This window comes from Tursiops truncatus, chromosome 2, assembly GCF_011762595.2.
Source record: "Tursiops truncatus isolate mTurTru1 chromosome 2, mTurTru1.mat.Y, whole genome shotgun sequence".
In the NCBI taxonomy this organism is placed as follows: domain Eukaryota; kingdom Metazoa; phylum Chordata; class Mammalia; order Artiodactyla; family Delphinidae; genus Tursiops; species Tursiops truncatus.
The window spans coordinates 1,077,748-1,097,858 of record NC_047035.1 but is presented as its reverse complement, the minus strand read 5'-3'; the positions used below and the strand labels follow the sequence as shown (position 1 = coordinate 1,097,858).

The 20,111-nt window shown below is 60.6% G+C and overlaps 1 protein-coding gene and 1 long non-coding RNA gene across 8 annotated transcripts in view; one reads left to right on the top strand and one right to left on the bottom strand.

Moving 5' to 3' along the window:
* Positions 1 to 2,556: 2,556 nt before the first annotated feature.
* LOC109549731 (uncharacterized) lies at positions 2,557 to 12,004 on the bottom strand. 3 transcript variants are annotated; one of them, XR_002176128.3, is made up of 4 exons: positions 10,865 to 10,977; positions 10,224 to 10,295; positions 9,581 to 9,754; positions 2,557 to 8,130 (listed from the first exon to the last, which is right to left on the bottom strand). It is a non-coding gene; the product is annotated as an uncharacterized lncRNA (long non-coding RNA). The 3 variants fall into 3 exon arrangements; XR_012329805.1 differs by lacking the exons at positions 10,224 to 10,295; positions 10,865 to 10,977 and adding an exon at positions 11,814 to 12,004; XR_012329804.1 differs by lacking the exon at positions 10,224 to 10,295 and having other exon boundaries at positions 10,865 to 11,001.
* The window catches only part of CEP170B (centrosomal protein 170B), a 26,346-nt gene continuing 17,359 nt past the window's right edge, over positions 11,125 to 20,111 (top strand). For 2 of the 5 annotated variants that reach the window (XM_073799981.1, XM_073799983.1), the window contains exons 1-2: positions 11,507 to 11,663; positions 14,583 to 14,714. In XM_073799981.1, the coding sequence (XP_073656082.1) occupies positions 14,610 to 14,714 (105 nt within the window). In that variant the 5' untranslated portion in view covers positions 11,507 to 11,663; positions 14,583 to 14,609. Of the gene's footprint in view, positions 11,261 to 11,505; positions 11,664 to 14,582; positions 14,715 to 20,111 lie in introns of those variants that run through there. The other 3 variants (XM_073799980.1, XM_073799982.1, XM_073799979.1) reach the window with 3 other exon arrangements.

Sequence of the window (20,111 nt, the reverse complement as noted above, 5' to 3'; positions counted from 1 at the left end):
GACCGGTTTCAGGGTCCTGGGCTCAGGTCCTCCGGCCCCGAGGAGTTCTGCAGGAACACAGCAGCCACCAGCTTAGCAGAGAGCTTCCCGGCCGCCTCGTGACTCCCCTGCCCTCTCCTGCCCGCGGTGACCCCAGGGCCTCTCGGGGTGGCAGGACACTACCTGTCCGCGTGCCGGCCCCCTGCCCCCTCCCCGCAGGCTAGTCCAGGGCCTGCCCCTGCAAAGCAGAGCCCCTTCTCCACGAGCACCTGCTACTGAAAAGGAGAAGTGGGTTGGCTTTGAGACTAGGGTCTTGGTTGGGGATCTGGTCACTCGGAAGAGACAGAGGGACCATCTCCCCAGGTCCCTCCACTGCGTGCGGAGGTGTCTCAAAGTCCGGTTCTGCCACCTTCTCCCAACTTGGAAAAGAGCACACGTTTAAAACCTTCTTGGGCTTCCCTGGTGGCGCAGTGGTTAAGAATCTGCCTGCCGATTCAGGGGACATGGGTTCAAGCCCCGGTCCAGGAAGATCCCACATAACGCGGAGCAAATAAGCCCGTGCGCCACAACTACTGAGCTTGCGCTCTAGAGCCCGCGAGCCACAACTACTGAGCCCACATGCTGCAAATACTGAAGCCCATGCACCTAGAGCCCGTGCTCCGCAACAAGAGAAGCCACGACAATGAGAAGCCCACGCACCGCAACGAAGAGTAGCCCCCGCTCGCCACAACTAGAGAAAGCCCACGCACCGCAACGAAGACCCAACGCAGCCAAAAATAAATAAATAAATAAAACCTTCGCATCTGTCTCCACTTCCTGGCCAGGCTCCCACACCTTGCCCCTGGAACGGGGCCTCCCAGCTCCCCTCGACGCTCAGTGGTTCCAGGCCCTTGCCCCGGGCCGTGGCTGCGCTGCCACATTCTCCTTGGCCTCCAGTCTCAGCATCACCCACAAATCAGCAAGCTTCCCCACGGAGGAAAGCGGCCGAGAACGACAGCTCGTCTCAAGGTGATTCCCTCGGTCAGGGTCTCCAGCCCCTCAAGTCCCGGCTGCCTCGGTTGCTCGCCGATGCCTTCAAACAGCTGTTTGGTTTTTAATGTTTATGTATTTATTTGGCTGCGCCAGGTCTTAGTTGCAGCACGCGGGATCTAGTTCCCTGACCAGGGTCGAACCCTGTCCCCCTGCATTGGGAGCATGGAGTCTTAACCCCCGGGCCACCAGGGAAGTCCCCATCTGTGTATTTTTTAAAATCAATTAATTAATTTATCTGTTTTTGGCTGCGTTGGCTCTTCTCTGCTGCGCGCGGGCTTTCTCTAGTTGTGGCGAGTGGGGGCTGCTCTTCGATGCGGTGCGCGGGCTTCTCATCGCGGTGGCTTCTCTTTGTTGCGGAGCACGGGCTCTAGGTGCACGGGCTCAGTAGTTGTGGCGCACGGGCTTAGTTGCTCCGCGGCATGTGGGATCTTCCCGGACCGGGGCTCGAACCCGTGTCCCCTGAATTGGCAGGCTGATTCTTAACCACTGCGTCACCAGGGAAGTCCCCCCAGCAATGTATTTTTAAATATGGCTTTTAGAGTTGCTTTTGGTACAAGGTTTTGTCTGATGTTTGCTATCTGTCATATCTGGAAGCACGATTAAACATTAAGTGGTCTTATAAACTATAATGAGTGCTATGGACTTGCTTGGTACGTGGTGAAAATAATCTACTTGATTTACTTGACGTAAGAAATTATCAAAATTGCGTGTGTGTGTGTGTGTGTGTGTGTGTGTGCGTGTGTGTGGCCGCGCCATGTGGCATGCAGGATCTTAGTTCCCCGACCAGGGATCGAACCATGCCCCGCCCCCAACATTGGGAGCACGGAGTCTTAACCACTGGACCACCAGGGAAGTCCCTGTGTGTTTTAAATTTTATAACAGTAATAAGAGAAATCAAGTTGCATTTATTTTAGTAAGAACTATATTAAGAAAGGAAACATATCAAGATAGAGTATTTATTTATCTTTTCTTTTCCTGCTCATGAAACTTCACCTGAGAGAGCACAAGAATCTTAAGCCCGTGTGATTCCCCAGGCGAGTGGTTTCTGCATGGGAATCTTACACCTAACTCAGCCCGAGTCCCATTCCAGAACAGTCTGAAAGCCGCTTTTGTACCACAAAGGGAAGCAGCGTGCTAGCCACATGCAGAGTCTTGTTCTGATACCTGGGAGTTCGTTCGTCTGGCCTTTCCTGCCTCAGGGAGGCTGCAACCACTTATCTTTACTTGGAAGAATTCTGGTTTCTGCTTATTTGATCTGGGTCCGGTTTGAGACCATAAGATCTTGCTGCGTTTTAATACTTTCTGTTTGAGCCCTGGAACTAGGAGAAACGAGTCTGCACAGCGTTATGTGTTTGGGGTGCAACAAACATTGATGGGCATCATGATATGGGCTGAAATTGTAAAGCAAGGTACCTGGCTTGGAGCAACAAGCGGACAGGGCCGTGGGCGCTGCCAGGGGACAGAGCAGATGCCAGGCGCCGGCCAGTGCGCACATGGGACTCCAAGGTAGGTTGTGCGTAACGACGTCTATAAATGCTGATGTAATGCAGTTCAAAAAATATGTTGATTTTTATTAAAATTTTACAACTGTACAAAAAGCACATGTACGTGACTTACAATACACAAAGGAAGTAAATGTCGAGAGTTAAAAAAATAATATAAATCTGAGACATGAAGCAAAAAATTCCATTCTGTGCATCAAAATAAAAAGGCATTTGCTTAATAAGAAGGGGCATTTCAACATATTAAGAAGTCCTCGGTTAGGGCTGTCACAGAAGATGCAGTCTCACTGACGACAGAGGCACCATGGCGTTACCTCGGCAGCCCCGCAGGCTGCCACACGCATGGGCACGTGGCCCCACGTTGGAGGGTTGTACACCGAATCCATTCTTATTAGCCGTTCAACAGATCACCCGTGGATGTTACCATTCACCTTCCAACGGGGAGACCTCACCTCCAGCCACTGTCTTCCTCCAGTGACCCTCAGTGGCCTGGAGTTCTAGTGGCAGTTTTCACTGCCCCACTTCAGATGCGGGAGGAGAAGCCCAGTGGCCACGAGGACGGCCACCAGGCTGTCCGAGTGCCGCCCTCTCGAGCATCCTGACCTGTCGGGAGCCTGATTTCTTCTGCTGCTTCCTGAGGTAACACTCGGAGATCCACAGGCAGGTCTCAGCCCTGGGAAGGATGGCCGATACGATGGCAGCACCACCACCCCGTTGGGAGAAGAGCTTCGAGAGGGTCACCTCTGCTACTACACTGGCAGTGGTCACCATTGTCACCAGTGCCACCGCTCACCAGCGGTGGGTGGCACAGGGCATTTGCAAGAATTAACATCTGACAGAAAATTGCCAAACGAGTCTGTCGCAATAGGAAGGGAGGGGAAGGGATGCCGCGCCCCGTTCCTCCAACATGTTCACGGTGCCTCCACTCACATCTAACTCACGTCTAACATCTAACAGTGATGCTCCTAGTTCGAGGTCAAAGGCTCTGGAGGAACAGCACGTCTTGCAGATGTCGATGTGCTCTTTGCCTTCCGTCCTAGCATGTGCTCCTCAGCATGGCCTGAGGTGTGTGGGCTGATGGAATGGACGACACCCAGATTCTCAAAAGCTCAGCCCCAGCGGGGTTCTCCAGGTGTCTGGCACATGCTTCATCCTGGAGGAGGGCTAATGGAGCCTATGTCCAATGTCACCATCCCTAGAGAGAAGGGACCTCATCGGTGGTTTCCAGGTGGTCATGCTTGGTGGGGGGATGGGTACCACATTTTTATTAAAAAAAAAAAAATATCACCAAAATGGCCTTTTCTTTCATAGATGTAGTGATTACTAATATTCCAAGAACAGTTTGGAGAAAGCCGACCTGAACATGTTATGCTACACAGATGGCTGGGCTGCAATGAACACAGCATTCAACCCAAAGTAGCTTAAGAGACAATGAGGGCTTCTTGTCTGTCTGACTTAATAAGCATGAGGTGTTTATTCTGGGTCCGGTTCAGCAGCAAAGGCCGGGATCTGGACCGGCTTTGCTGCCCAGGTCCTGGTCTTCTCCTCTTGCTCGTATCATGGCTGCTGCAGCTCCGAGCATCACACCTCAGCCAGCAAAGGCGGTGAGCAGATGGCTCACTGTGTCTCACAGTGTCTTACCTCACCTCATCTCTTCAATGGGAGGAACAGCATTCCCAGAAGCACCCTTCTCCACTCCCTGGCCGACAGCAGAAGTCACCCCACTTGGGCAAAAACTGGGCCTGTGCCCACACCCAGCTTTGCGTCTGGCGCATCTTCCCTGAGATCAAGAGCTCTGCACTGATGGCTGAAAGCACCTGGTTCTGTTGGAAGGAACAGGGCGGGAGGCTTTGGAGTGGGTGCCCTCAGGATTGCCGTGGTGGAAGGAGGGCTGAGGCGGTGCTGCAGATGTGAGCAAAGCTACTCCTTGTTCCCTGGGGGATCCCTGAGAAAGGGTCACCCCGAGTCGGGAGGAGGTGACTCCTGCAGCCCTTCTTCACCCGCCTTGTCCGTCACGGGAGCTGCAGGGTTATGGGGGTGTGTGTGTGCGGGGGGAGTATAAGAGCCTGGACCCGGAGCAGAGATGGACTCTGCCCTCCAGCCTGAGGGCGCGAGAGAGGACACCCACAGCAGAGGAGCACAATGCTCACAGCACGTGGCCAGGATGTGAATGGGGGAGGGGGGCAAGGGGGGCACGAATGGGGGGAGGGGAGCAAATGGGGGAGGGGGCATACCTAGGGGAGGGGGCATGAATGGAGGAGGGAGAGAATGGGGGCATGAAGCCGGCGGGGTGTGTGGGGCGTGGCCACTGCCCTGCCCACCCTTGGGTTCCCTTTGAGGGGTGACTTCTGCGTGGGGTGCAGGCCGACACTGTGTCCTTCAAGAGGGAGGCTCAGGGGTTATGGGGATATAGCCTGGCAGCCCCTCCCACCTGCCCTCAGGTTTAGGGGTGCAGGGGCCAACGACTGTCCTGCCACAGTCCAGCACCCGCTGCTCCCATGCCAGGCCCCAGCAGGACTTGTGCCCCCCATCCCCTGGCCTGGAGCCTGACCCTTCAGCTGCGGGGCTCAGCTGGGCCGAATAATGAAACATGGACAAGTGCGGCCCAGGCTTTAGGACTGCCCCCCTGCCATTCGCGGATAATTAGGATAATTACCTCAGCCCTGAGGCTGAGCCCAGAGGACAGGGACAGTGGCCAGGGGTCCTCCCACCTCCGCTGGGCCACCTGCCTCCCCCCTCTGAGCGGGACCCTGCCCCAGCTGCCTGGCCCAGACCAGCCCCGCAGGACTCTCCCCGGTGTGGCAGGGCCCAGGCCTGCAGGCGATCCCTGTCGTGTCCTGGGCCGGGCAGCTCCAACAGGCCTGGGCAGCCATGCAGCAGACACACAAGTGGGAAGCCGGCCCCTCAGGAAGGCCCAGCTCCTGGCTGCAGCTGACCTTGGTGTCTGGTCAGCAAGGCCGGACAGACAATCGGGATGGGAAGAACGGGCCCTGCGCCTGACTCTGGGAAGGTGCAGGGGCTGGGCCCATCACCTCTGTGTCAGCACTGAGGTTTCTTTCTCCCACTAGCAGCAAATGCACGTGAAACTAGGGACTAAATGCAAAAATCCAAAGGCAAAGGGACAGCCGGAGTTCCACGGTTCTCGACCACAGAGGACAGGGCCACTAGGCTGGCAGATGCTCAGGTTATGTGAGTTCAACCAGAGAACCTCGGCGAAGTCCTGGCGAGCGGGGTACGGGGTTGAGGAGGAGGCCAGAGGAACGTGGGCCAGGCCGCCGAGTCCAGTGGCTTCAAAGGGCAGCAAGGCCCTAGGGCTGGGGACCGGATGGGAGGGGGATGGGAGGCCTGCTTTTATCTTTTCTCTGCATCCCCTGGCTCCACTCCCACCCCCCAGGGGGTCTGCAGCTCTACCTCAAGCCCCAGGCACCAACTCGGTGCCCCGCCCCGCCCAGCCCTGGAGCCACGTGTCCCCAGGATATGCTGGCCGTTCCACTCCCTCGCCTCTTTCTGCACAGGGACCCTGCCCCCTCCTGACTATTCCCTACAGAAAACAGCAAATCTTGTCATTGTTAACACAGCTTCCTCGTTTAAAAAATTCGGGCCAAGGGTGGAAATGAGGTCTCCCCAACCCCAGTTCCCGCGTGCAGGGGCCACCCCGCGACCAGACAGTGCAGAGGAGGGAGAGGGGGCTGCGGGTTCTCTGAGAACACTGAGGAGCTGGTGCTGTGCCCCCCAGGGAGCCACCGAGTGGTGCCCACGGCTGCACGGCATCTGGCGTCCCTCAGCGGTGCCCTTGGACGGACCGAGGCCGAGCCGTTTCTAGCTCTGCTTTAGGTGCAAAGCAGCGATGAGAATCTCGACTAGGCCTGATGCACATGCGCGAGTATTCCTGCAGGACAGATCCTGGGAAGCAGACAGGCTGGCTGGACGAGGGCTTTTGTAAGGCGATGGGCACTGTCGCCCCACCTCCAACCTCAGACTCACACCCTAGCTCCCGTCTCCCCACCACTCCCGCCTGCCCCTCTTCGAAACCTCCAAAGTTTGAAGGCCACGTGCAGTTGCATTTCTCTGCTCATGGGTGAAGTTAAGCATCTTTCAGCTAACAGCCATGTGGGTTTCCTTCTGCATGCGTCTGGGCTGCTTGCCCAGCTTCCAGTGAGACGCTCGGCCCCCATCCTTACTAATTCACAGGCCCGCTCTGCTGGGGAGTTGGCCCTTCCGTTGAGGTATGAGTTAGCAACAAGCTTTTCCCAGTTTGCGGCACATCCTAGGACTTAAAAGGTTATATCTATGCAAAATGTTGCAAGTTGTAATTTACTTAAATTTATCAAAAAATTTTTTATGACCTCTGCTTCTATCGTGCTGGGAAAAGCTTTCCTCATGATGAGACTATTAAACTGTCTCCAGTCTCCTGTGTTTTCTTCAAACGCTTTTGTGGGTTTGTTGTTGGCATTTGTATTTCTGGTCCATGTGGAATTTACTTTGGAGTGAGATAGGAGTCCAATGTCATGTTTCCTTCCGATGGCTGCTCAGCTGTCCCAACACCCTTTATTAAAGAACGCCCTTTTCCTCGCAGATTTTAAATGCCAAATAATAGTATGCTAAATGATCACACGGACCTCTGATCTGTGTGTTCAGTCAACCACCTATAACAGAATGTTCTGGTCGGCTCTGTGACAGATTCTACCCTCTGGCAGGACTGGCGCCTTCTTTTTTAGAATTATACAGGCTATTGTTTTTGGGGTTTTTTTGTTGTTGTTGTTTTTTTTGTGATACGCGGGCTTCTCACTGTTGTGGCCTCTCCTGTTGCGGAGCACAGGCTCCGGACGCGCAGGCTCAGCGGCCATGGCTCACGGGCCCAGCCGCTCCGCGGCATGTGGGATCTTCCTGGACCAGGGCACGAACCCGTGTCCCCTGCATCGGCAGGTGGACGCTCAACCACTGCGCCACCAGGGAAGCCCAGGCTATTGTTTTTGGTTTTTTTCTTTACTTTTTAAAATTGTGGGGGCTTCCCTGGTGGTGCAGTGGTTAAGATCCGCCTGCCAATGCAGGGGACACGGGTTCGATCCCTGGTCCGGGAAGATCCCACATGCCGCAGAGCAGCTGGGCCCATGAGCCATGGCTGCTAGGCCTGCGCGTCCTGAGCCTGTGCTCCGCAACAAGAGAAGCCATGCCAACGAGAAGCCCATGTGCAGCAACGAAAGCCCAGTGCAGCCAAAAATAAATAAATAAAAATAATCTATAAAATTGTGGTAAAACGCATAAAAAACATAAAATTTACCTTTTATCAAGAAATGTGAGCTTTCTTTTTTTAATGTTTATTTATTTATGTTTGGTTGCGTTGGATCTTTGTTGCTGCGTGCAGGCTTTCTCTAGTTGTGGCGAGCGGGGGCTACTCTTTGTTGTGGTGTGTGGGCTTCTCTCATTGCGGTGGCTTCTCTTGTTGTGGAGCATGGGCTCTAGGCGCGTGGGCTTCAGTTGTGGCACGCGGGCTTCAGTAGTTGTGGCACGCGGGCTTAGTTGCTCCGCACATGTGGGATCTTCCTGGACCAGGGCTTGAACCTGTGTCCCCTGAATTGGCGGGCGGATTCTCAACCACTGCGCCACCACGGAAGTCCTAAAATTTACCATTGCAAACATTTTTAAAGGTACAGTTCAGTGGCACTAAGTACATTCATGTCATCATACAACCATCATCACCACCCACTTCCTGAACTATTTTTTTAAATAAATTTATTTATTTTTTACTTATTTATTTATTTTTGGCTGCGTTGGCTCTTTGTTGCTGCACGCAGGCTTTCTCTAGTTGTGGTGAGCAGGGGCTACTTTTTGTCGTCATGCGCGGGCTTCCTACTGCAGAGGCTTCTCTTGTTGTGGAGCATGGGCTCTAGGCGCGTGGGCTTCAGTAGCTGTGGCACGCAGGCTCAGTGGTTGTGGCTCGCGGGCTCTAGAGCTCAGGCTCAGTAGTTGTGGTGCACGGGCTTAGCTGCTCCGTGGCATGTGGGATCTTCCCAGACCAGGGCTCGAACCCGTGTCCCCTGCATTTGCGGGCGGATTCTTAACCACTGCGCCACCAGGGAAGTCCCCTGAACTTTTTCTCATCTTCCTAAATCTGAAACTGTCTCCATTAAACACTCACTCCCCATCCCCTAGCCCCTGGCAACCAACATCCTTTCTATCTCTAAGAACTGCATTACTCTAGGGACCTCGTAGAAGTGGAATCATAAAGAATTTGCTTTTTGAGACTGGCTTAATTCACTTGGCACAATGTCCTGAAGGCTCATCCATGTTCTTTCCTGTTTAAGGCTGAATAATATTCCATTGTAAGGATGGACCACATTTCGCTTATCCATTTATCCACTGAAGGACATTTGGGGTGCAGCCGCCTTTTGGCTATTGTAAAAAACGTTGCTATGAACGCAGGTGTACGAATATCTATTCGAGTCCCTGCTTTCAATTCTTTTGGGCATATATTCGGAAGTGGAATGGCTGGATTGTATGGTAGTTCTATTTTTAATTTTTTGAGGAACTGCCGTACTGTTTGCCATGGAGGCTGCACCATTTTACATTCCCACCAACAATGCATCGGGTTCAGTTCTTCACGACATTCTCACCAACACTGATTATTATTATTATTTTTTGATAGTCGTCATGCTAACAGGTGTGAAGTGGCGCCTCACTGTGGTTTGGACTGGCATCTCTTTAATGACTAATGATGTTGAGCATCTTTCCACGTGCTTGTTGACCACTTGGTTATCTTCTTTGGAGACATGTCTGTTCAAGTACTTGCAGGCTAATTATTCTTGCACCTTTATTTTCCTCATGGATTTCAGGATAGGTTCACATAGTTATAAAAAAAAAAGAAATCCTGTAGCTACTCTTACAGGTTGCATTCAATGCAACCTTGGGGAGACTGTGGCCTCACCCCTCCTTGGGTTTCCTTTCCAGTCCTCACTGTGGATTCCTGGCTAGTCTACCTTGTTCTTTCTACCCTCCCTCTGGCTCCAAGTATCACCCACACCTGATGAGGCCTCCAGCTGCCCCTAGCTCTGTCCCGAACAGCTCACCTGAGTGTCCCCAGGTCTCTCCATCGTTCCGCATCAAACTCTCAACAGCTGACCCCTGCACACCTGCTCTCCTGGCCTGTTCACCTGTTTCCCAGTGACAGTAGGGGGTCCAGGTGACCACTGGGTGCCGTCTTTGCCTCCTCTCTCTTCCTTGACTTGGAGGAAGTCAGCGTCCTGGCAGGAGAAAGGTGCAAAGAGAGAAAAGGACTTTTATAAAAGGTCCATTTACCAAGGTGCAGGCAAGGGGTAGGCGAAACCAACAGGGTGGTGAAGACCCGGGTAGGGGCTGGCCTCAGAGCCCTAAGAGGGTAGAAAGGGCCTCAGGGTAGGGACTGGGGCCTCAGGGAGAGGACCTCAGGGAGAGGCGAGGTCTGTGCCCAGCCGGGAGGGAGCTGGGGAAATTCCCCAACCTCTGGGCTGGCTTCCAAACTCACCCGGAAGCCAGGGGAGAGTGGGGGATGGGGCCACCGATGCGGCCCAGAGCGCAGGCCATGGGGACGGAGGAAGGTGGGTCTGGGGGGCAAACCGGGAAGGCCCAGCCCACTTCTCTGCCCCCACCTCTTCCATTCCAGGACTAGGATTGGACACCTGACCATTCCCCACCCCCCACTCCTGTTCTTTTTCCTTCCATGCCCTTTGGCACCTGGAGCTCTCTGAAAGCCTCATGTGAGCAGGTCTCAGCCAGCAGCAAACGCTCCTTGGGCGCCACGTTGTCCTTGGGACGAAGTCCAAGCTCCTTGATCACCTGGCTACAGGTCCCTCCCCTGGCCTGCCCCTCCCCCCACTACCCCAACCCCTAGCAGTCCGCGCTCCCAACTCAGGTTCTTCCGGTGCGTCCCGCACAGGTGGCGCCGCCCACCGTCCGGCACACTCCCTGCACCCTCATAGCTCTTCCCTCTGTAGGTGGGTTTCCACCTATGTAGTGGGTATGGGGCTCCCCTCTGTACTCGAGGGTGCTGGACCCCCTCCGCACTCCAACCCCCAGGCCTGGCTCTGTCGGGGGCTGGTGACCATGGGTTGGTGCTCCCGGTGTAGGGCACCGTGAACGCTCAGAAGCGCCAGCCGCCCAGGCCACAAAGCCCAGACTCCCCGGCACACGCCTCCTCAACCCCAGCTCCCAGGACTTCCCTGGCTTCGCTGCGCACCTCCTCCCTCGGTCAAGGCCAGTCCCCACCAGTAAAGCAGGAATGCCTGCAGGGCAAACCCCCACCTAGGCGTCTCCCACAGCGCCCCTGCCCGCAGCGTTAAGCCCTTTCCCCCTCTCGCTCTCGGGACACCGGATACCTCTATTGTAGCGCCCAGCGCGGAGCGAGCAGCGCGTGAGAACTCACTCCGCGACCCACGCCCCGCCCTCGGGCAGGGCCCGGCCCGCAGTCAGCAGAGGGTAGGACTGCGTCGACGCCCACGACCCACCTCACCCAGCCCGGCCGAAATCCCGGGGTTGGGGCGCGTGGAGCACGAGAGGGCGGGCGCGGGCCTCTGGGGCTCACCACACCTCCTTCGCCCTCCACCCCTCATTTGGGCGGGCGGGGCCAAAGGTTAGGGCCCAGCGGTGCGGTTCGAGTTTCGGGTTCCCGGAGCTTGGTTAAGCGTTAACCGCGGGCTCAGAGCCAAGACGCGGGGCTGCTGCGGCCACCGGGTTGCCCCCGGCACGCAGGGGCGGGTCCCCAAGCCGAGGCGGTACGAAGACCGTGAGGGGAGGGGTCTGGGGACAGACTTGTGGGGGCGAGTGGGGGAGGGGGCTGGGCCCGGTCGGAGGGGGTCGGGGGGGTGGGCGCGGGGGCGGGGCCCGTTGAGCCGCCGGGGGCGGGAGCCGCGCTCACCTGGCGCTCCGGGCCCGCCCTAACCTGGATTTCCGGGGGGCGGGGCGGGGGCGGGGCCTGGCATGGGCGGGGCGGGGCGCCCGCAGACGTCAGGGACCCGCCGCGCGAGGCCGGGCCGCCGCTCTGCCCGTGGGCTCGCCGGGCTGCCGCGAGCGTGCGGGCCGCGCCGGGCATGTCCTAGGCGGCGGCCCCGCCCAGCGCTCGGCCGGCCGGGCGGGAGGGCCGGGGCCGAGCCGGGCCGAGTCGGGACCGAGCTGCAGGTAAGACGCGCCGCTCTGCGCCCGCGGCGGCCGGGCCTCCCTGCTCCCGCACCTGCGCGCCGACGGGGCCGCGCGGGCAGCGGGCAGGGGGCGGGCGAGCGGAGCCCGGTGGGCCGGACAAAGGCGCGGGGGTGGGGGCTGCCGGCGCACCTGGCCAGGTCGGTCTTCGCCCCCGCGGAGGCGGCTCAGGTCTGCGTCAGGCCGGGAGGGACCGCCGGGCGCGCGTCTACGCGGCCTGGAGAGGGGGGCGCTGGCCCGGGCGCCGGGGTCCCCGCCCAGGCACCGGCTGGGCCCTGGCCGCCCCCGGCGAGCGCTGATTCAGGAGAAGGCGTCGCTCCCTCCCCCTGCGGGCCCGGCGCTCCCGCCTGGCCTCCTCCCGGCCTGGTCTCCCCTCCCGCGGTCCCTCCCTCCGTCTTCCTCCACCTTCCTCTCTCCTCATTTCCCTTTGCCGCCGCCGCCTCTCCGCTGTCCCGGCCTCCGTTCAGTCTGCGCTTTCCAGCCGCCCGCCGCCGCTCTCTGCCCCTCCCGGCCCCTGCCCCTGGGCGACTCCACCTCCTCCCCTCCCCTCCAGGCGGGTGGTCCTTCTGGGGGGACAAGTTTGGGGTGTTTAGTATTCTCCCTCCCAGCAACGATGGCCAGCCTAGCCCTGAACCGGCCGCAGGCAGCTTGGGAGCGTCCACGACTCCAGGCCTGGGCCTTTTCGAGATGGGCTGGCAGCAGCAGGGGCGGCCTGGCTCCGCCACAGCCGCATAACCCGGCTCTGGGGGTTTGGCCTCCCTTTGCCATAAGCAGAGGCTGTGGCCTCCTCTGGGTGGGGTTCCCTTGCCAACTGCCCGTCACGACCTGGTGGCAGGTGATGGCAGAGTGTGGGAGCTGGGCTGGGCTGGGGGCTGGGTGGGGACTCTCCTGGAGAGAGCTCTGTCATCTCCTCCGGCTGTGCTGCTGAGGCCTCCGTAGGCTGCAGGGGCTCGGGAGTCCCCGCCCCTTCGGCTTCCAGAGCTTTGCCCCTCTGGCTGGACCCTGAGGAAGGGCAGGGGTCCCGGGATGAGGGGCTCTGGCCGGCTGGGGCTGTGTTCTGGGTGGATTTTTCGACATCTTCCCACTTGCTTGCCCGAGGTGACATGAGGGTTTGCCGTGGGTTACATGGTCACTTGGGCCTTCACCGATGGGTGGGGCCTGGTTTGAGACCTGGCTCGTAGGAGCCTCAGGCTAGGCTCTGGGTGTGGGTGTCGCAGGGACGGGGCCTGGGGATGCTCCCTAGGTCCTCTGCTCCCGCCAGGTGCCAGCACCATCTTCTCTCTCCCTCGTTATTGTCTCATGGCTTAACCAGCCTCCTGCTTGACCTGCCATCTGTTCTGCACACTGTGAGTCAGATCATGGACCCAGGACCTCCAGGGCTGGCCTCACGGGTGTGTGACACATGCTCTTGCATGGGCCCCGCACTCAGACCCTGCACTGGGTTTAGCATTCTGCTCTCGCTGTTTTGAAATCCTTCATAATTTTGGAACAGGCCTACTGCATTTGCATTCTGCACTTAGGGATGCAGCATGTCCTGGGCCCTCCAGGGCCTCCCCCTTCGCTCCCGGACAAGCCACAGAACTCCCGGGAGCACGCGGCCCAGCGTCTTGGCCCTGCCTGTTCCCTCTGCCTGGAGCACGGCCCCCAGATGTTCACATGCCTGCATCCGCCCGCTCCCAGTTGAGCCTTCCCTGACCACCCTCCGTAGATGGACCCCTCGCGGCTGCGCTGCTGTCCCCACCCCTATTTCTCTCTGTGTCACTCGCACCTTCTCACAAGCGGTTTCCCTTCTTGCTGCCCACCTCCCTGGCTGGAGGGAAGCCCCGTGATGCAGGGACAGTGTGTGTCTCTCAGAGCCCAGGACACCACCTGGCGCATGGCAGTGCTCAGGACACGTTTTACCCACTGTGTGTGTGTGTGCGCGCACGCGTGTGTGAGCTTCCACGGGAGAGTGGCCAGGGCACTTGTAGGCGGTGCTCCGGGTGTGTGTGTAAGCTGTGTGCACATGTGTGGGGCGCAGGTGTGTCTGCACATTCTGGTACCTGTGCCCCTGAGACACGGCTCTGGGCAATTGGCATCTGTGTGAGAGCACGTGCACACTGGCTGCGTGGGGCCTCAGGCTGCCCCAGGGTCTGGTCTCGGGTGACATCGGCCCTTGTCGTCACTCAGGCTGTCCCCACTGTGCCCCTCAGGCACCCTGATACTCCCCTGTCCGTCCTGACCATATCAGCCCCCAGGATCTCAGGCACCAAAGCACCACCTCCCTCCTGGGCACTGGAGGGACTGCCTGCTGCCCTGACCACCTGGTACTGTCCTGGCCTGGGGGCGTCTGCAGGGCAGTCACAGTGACTGCCAAGGAACGTTCAACCCCCCCTCAGTGGCAGGCGTATTGATGGCTCAGGGCTCCGGTCTCCAGCCATCTCCTCCTTGCCCCCTGCCTGGGCCCACCCCAGAGTCTCCAGCAGGGGAGGCAGAGGCTCTGGTTCAGAGTCTGTGTCCTGGGTGTGGGCCTAGCCTGTGGGGACCCTGAAGGGCCACGCTGAGTCCCACCTGGGAGCAGCTCCTGCAGGTCACGGGGACACACGTGGGTCCACACACAGGCAGTGTGGCTAGCGCCCCACGCACCCAATCTCTGGCACCCAGAGAGAGAGAGAAGAGGCTACGTGTGGACCTAGAGCGTAAGGGAGGACCGGGCGACCTTAGCCTGGGAGGGGTCCACAGGGGGCAGGCACACTCGGTGAGGGGCTGGCCTGGAGCCCAGCATTTCTGGAAGCGGCCACTGCGGTGGTGCCGTGAAGGTGCTTGGACCTCATCGGGGCAGGATCTGTGCTGGTCTTTGGGGTGTCCAGGGGCCGGGGCCCAGGCAGGGGAGCCCTGCTCTGATGACCCCTCACCCCCCAGGGCTGGACAGGCCTCGCCGGTGCCAAGATGAGCGCCACCTCCTGGTTCCTGGTGAGCGGCAGCGGCACTCGCCACCGGCTCCCCCGAGAGCTCATCTTCGTGGGGCGAGATGAGTGTGAGCTCATGCTGCAGGTGAGTGTGGGCACCTGGGCTGGGGCGGGGCCCCTGGGGAGGAGGCCGCCCTGGACCCACAGCGGGGCACTCGTGGGTGAGGGTCCCTGCCTCTGCGTATTGGACCGTTTCTGATGGGAAGGTGCTACCGGATTCTGAAGGTGTCGGGGCCCACCTTGGGAAGGTGCCCGAAAGCAGACCCGTCCACATCCTTGTCCGGGGGCCCCAACAGGGCCGTGAATCAGGGGGCCACAGGGTCAGCTCTGACCATCAGAGCTGTCCAGTGGAAGGCTGGTGCCCTGGGCTGGGGGCTGGGGGCCTTTCTCAGGCTCGAGAAGCTGGCAGGGCCTTAAGAGCCGGGACACCAGGCACTCGGCAATTTCTCTCTGGCCCTGAGTTTGAGTTGAGCCAACCTTGGCTTCCACGGGGTGCATGGGTCCGGCTCCTAGGAATGAGGAGGGGAGGGGGCGGGGGACTTGACCCTGTAGGGCCCACAGGGGTTCCCCACCCTCGTGGGGTGATTGAGTTGGGTTCCCGGCAGCCCTGACCCCTCCTCAGCATAGCACCTGCGTCCCTGTCCCCAAGCCCTCCAAGCTCCATGCTCCCACTGTGGGACTCTCAGGGGGTGTCCTAGGTGGGCTGCACTGCCCGGTCCAACCAAGCGGCCCACTTGGGTGCAGGGTGAGACCCCTCCCCTGTTCCATGCGCCGCCCTGGCTGCTGCCGCCCACTCACTCCCTGGGATGCATGGGGTTTGGGCTGCAGCCGGGGGTCCCAACCATGTGCATGTCCACTTGGGCAGCAAATGAAGGCCTGTCCATGTCCAGACACCCTGACTTCCCCCAAACGTCCTCTAATTTGCCTGACTCCAGACGCAGCAGGACCCGCCCTTGCTCGTTCGGTCTTTTCAGTATCTTTGATCTAGGGCAGTCTCCCTTTTTGTCTTTGCTTCTTGCCTTGGAAGTCGGTGGGTCTGTGCAGGGCTGGGTGAATGCTTCCTGTAAAGGGCTGGGTATACATCTGAGGCCTTGCGGGCCACACGCCTCCATCACAGCCACTCAGCTTTGCTATTGTTGGGGAGACAAACGGGCGCGCCAGTCAAGCTTTGTGTCTGTTGATATGTCAATTTCATATCATTTTCACCTGTCGTGAAGGAGGGTTTTTTTTTTTTTTTTTTTTTTGAGCACGTAAAGTGTAAAGACTGTTCTCAGGCCACATAAAGCAAGCAGAGGCCGCAGGTCGCCCCCCCCTCGGCCTCCTGGGGTGGCCGATGCGGGGGTCTTGATGTGGCCGGTGGCTCCGTGATGGTGTCACGTGACATGACCTCTGTCGTCTGTCCATTGGTGAGAGATCCACAGGGGTCACCACATCGGGCCCTGAGCCCTGGCGGGGAGTTGTGTGTGCCCTGCTGTGACTGTGCGGCTTGTCGATGGCCCTGCCCTTCCCGGGGTGGCTGGGAGGGCCTCTCGTAGGAGGCGGCACTTGACGGGAGCCTGTGAGCGCTGGGGGCCCAGCGTGCTTGCTCCTTCCCCGCCCGCCAGCTCTGTGCCCTGCACCAGGCCCTCACCCTGCCCGCTTCTCTCCCCAGGGGGTGGGCAGGGTGCGCAGTGTGAGTTTGGGGTCCAATTCCTAGTTTCTGGGACGATCAGTGTGGAGCCCTGAGCAGGGTGGAGGGAGGGGGGATCCTCAGCCCTCCATGCTGGGCTGGCCCTGGCCTGGGTGCACCTGCGTTTCTGCCTCAGGCTGTTCTGGGCAGCGTGGCCATGTCTCCACCACACGGGGAAACTGAGGCTCAGGGAGGTCACGTAGCTGTAGAGTAGGTGTGGGAATGCCGCCCCCTCCCAACACCTCCCCCCTCCAGCCCACCTGCCCCTTGCTCAGGACGCCCATCCTCTTGCCTTGCTGTCCTGCCAGCCCCCTTCACCCCATACTCTTCTGTGGAGCCCCTGCTAGGGAGTTCCTCACCTGCACGCCACGGCCTCAGTCCCCACGCCACCGCCCGGATGGCCACTGCACACGCCGTGCCCCCCGCCCCCCCACAGCTTCTCCCTAGGATGGCAGCTCCAGGCTCCCGGGCCTCTTGGCGCGTGCCTGGCGGCCCCTGCAGCTTTCCCACTTGGCCTGGGCTCTGGGTGTACGTGACCCCTCCCTGGAGGTCCTGTCCATACGCACAGCCTCGGTTTCCACCTCTGCTCACGTGATGCAAATGGTGTCTGTCACCGTGCTGTCCCTAGCCTCGCGCGTCATCAGCTCCTGGGCACCTCAGAGGCAGCCCGAGCCTGGTGCCGAACAAACCCCCTTCTCCGACGCCGCCAGGTGTTCAGGGGCGAACCCCGACCTTCCCTCTCCCTCCCGCATGCCTCGGGCATCCCCGGGTGCAGGGATAGGTACCCCCGGCCACTAGGCCTCCCGGGGGCCACAGCCTCTCCCCACCTGCCTGGCTTTCCGAGATCGTCCACGCCCGCCCCGTCCCCACCCTCTCCCTGCCACGTGCTCCCGGAGCACCCTGGCCTGCCCTGTGTGTCCTTGTGTCCATTCCCACATTTGTCACTCGATGGTCACTGGCCCCACGCTGGAGCCTGGGGTCTCCATTCCAGGGCTGGGCCGCCCACAAACACATAAGCAGGAGCCAGGTGACCCCCCAGGAGCCAAACCCAAAGGTGGCACCGGGTTTGGGACCGGGGTAGGGGGGGCTCTGGGGCCGACTGGACATGGCGACGTTGTGCTGAGAGCTGGGGAGTGGGAGGGGCGGTGCTGGCAGGGGGGCTGGCGGGGGGGGGGCCCTCTGCCCGGCGGGGAGGGTGAGGCAGTGCGGCGCGAGGAGACGTGGCTGGGGAACAGGGGCCGTCCAGGAGGCTGCACCACAACCCAGGCAGGAGCGCCCACGTGTGGATCTCGGCGGGGGGGGCGGGGGGGGGCGCTGTGTCCCAGAGGCAGAGTCGCCAGCCTGGCCTCGTGCCGCCACGCTCTCCCACCGGGCCGCCCACTCGCCAGGGGTCCTGGCCCCCAGGGCGAGCCTGGCACAAGCTGGGCCAGTGAGGACGTGAGCGGGGACATGGGCCCAGGTCTGCCTGGCGCCCGAGCCCAGGCTGCCTGCTGTGGCTCCTGCCCCTGTGTCCCTGGGCTCTGGTGCAGGGCGTGTGTGTGTGTACATGTGTGGATGTGCGCGGGCGAGTACCTGTGCGTCGGCACACGTCTGTGCACACGTGTGCGCACGCAAACACGTATGCGCACAGGTGCATGTGTGCACATGTGTGTGGGTGTTGTACATGTCTGTGTGTGTGTGAGAGAGAGCCTGTGCGTGTTTGTGGCAAGGTGTCTTCTCTGCCTTCGCCTGGCTTGCCACGTGGGAGGGGTGACAGCTGGGATTCATCTGCACACATCCTTACCCGGAAACCACGGCCCAGAGACCCAGCTCGGAATCCCCCTGCACACACGCAGGTCGTGGGCGCTGTGGCCCCGCTGGGGTGGCGCTGGGTGTGAGCTGGCAGGAGGGTGTGCCCCGAGCCTGGGGTTTGGGCCGCTGCCCGATGCTAGGCGGGGCTTTCGCTCCTGGAGGGCAGATGCTGGGCGGGGCTTTCGCTCCTGGAGGGCGCCAGACCCAAGTTTTGGAAGCACATCTTTACTCCGCTTTAAAGTGACTACAGACAATTAGGTCCTTTTCCAAAAGTCCGTGTGTTTGGAGCCTCTTACAGCTATTTTACGCGTCTGCGCCCCATCCGCTCCACTTGCCACGTGGCCTGCTTTGTGTCCTTCTAAGTCTTGAGTCCTGCCTGGGCCAAGGGGCCACCTCCCCCTCTGGCGTGGGCTTCCAGCCTCTGGGCACCTGGGCTTGGGCCGAGAGGGAGGGAGGGCGGGCGGGCTCTGGCTGCGGGACCCTTCCTGCCTGTGCCCAGGGCTCCTGGCTCTCGGCAGTCTGGGGAGGGGGTGGGGCAGCCCAGGCTCTGGGTACAAGCGTCGGGGAGCCTGGGGCTGAGCGAGGCGGGGGGGGGGGGGGCGAGGTAGGGGGGTGTCTTGCCGGGAAAGGGAAGGTGGGCACTGGGAGAGCGTGGCCCAGGAGAGGGCATGGCACCTGCAGGGGCAAAGTGTCTGGCCAGCAGGCAGGCCGGGGCAGAGCGGCGAGAGGGAGGGCTGGGGAGGGCTGCGGGATGCAGGCGGGGGGCAGATTGAGGGGTGCCGCTGCTGGGGCTGAGGGGGTGTGGCCAGAGCAGCCGGGGCTGTTGGGGGCTTGGTCGGTGGCCTTCCCCAGGGAGGCTGAAGGGCCAGGCGGGCAGGGAGGAGGAATTGGGTTTGGCCAGGCTGGGCTTGAGTTGGAGGTCTGAAACTTGGAGAGGGAGAGAAGGTGTTCAGGCCGGAAAGGTCAGCCCAGAAGCCCCTCTAGGGGCCACACCTTGGCAAAGGTAGTGGCCAAGCCTGAGGCACAGAGCACCCTCCTGCTGTCGGCCACCACGTCTGCCTCAGGCCGAGAAGAGCCCCCGTCCCGCCACGTCCCGGTGTGCAGCCACCAGCAGCCCCTCTCAGGCCTGCGGTCCCCGGGAGCCCGATACCCGGCCACGTGGAGGTCAGAGTCCGGCCCCAGTGGCATCCAGGTGTTGGGCAGGGCTGAGGCGGGCAGGTGGCTGGGCACGGAGGGGGCGCAGCCCCTCAGTGAGCCCCAGGCCTCCCAGCTGCCAGGCTGGACTCTAAGGAATGCCTGACCCACGGGGCCACCCAGAGGGGCAGCTCCCTGGCCTGCGGTGGGGCGAGCCCGAGCACGCAGGCCCCTGGGACACCTGCTGATCCTTGTCTAGGCCGCCCGGGGCCCGGGGCCTGGGGGCAGCTCTGCCAGCACCTGCAGCCGGGAGACCGAGGCCCAGAGGAGGGCGTGTGGGCCCCCCCAGCGTGCCCTGCCCCCACCCTGCCTGGGCCAGGACAGTGGGAAGGGCTGGCTCGGGGCCCAGCGGGAGAGTCCAGTGGAGGAGGTGGTGCCCATGTCCGGGGCACAGGCTGCGGCCAGGGTGGCCCGGAGCTGTCTAGCTGTGGGTGCCGACTTTGAGGAATTCGGGACGGGGAAAGAGATGAGGCCAGGGGCGTGGGGCAGGGGGTCTCAAGGTCAGACTCACCTCGCCAGAGACCCGTTGCTTTGGGAGGCAGGTGAGTTGGCGCTGGAGCCCCGCCAGGATCAGCCCTGGGGACTTCCCGGGGAGGGAGGCCCGTGCTTCCCCTGGCTCACGGGGGTGGTGCTGGGGCAGGCGGCTCCGGGCTGGCCTCTGTGTCCAGGAGGCCCCGGCTGGCCCCGCAGACTCTGTGCTCGCCTTGAAGCCTCCCCTGCACCCCTGCTCCCTTCTGGAGGACCCAGGGTCCGTGGCAGCATGAGGAGTGGGCTGGGCCCCTGCTGCTGCAGCATCACTGTGCATGAAGCCAGCCACCTCAGGCCTCT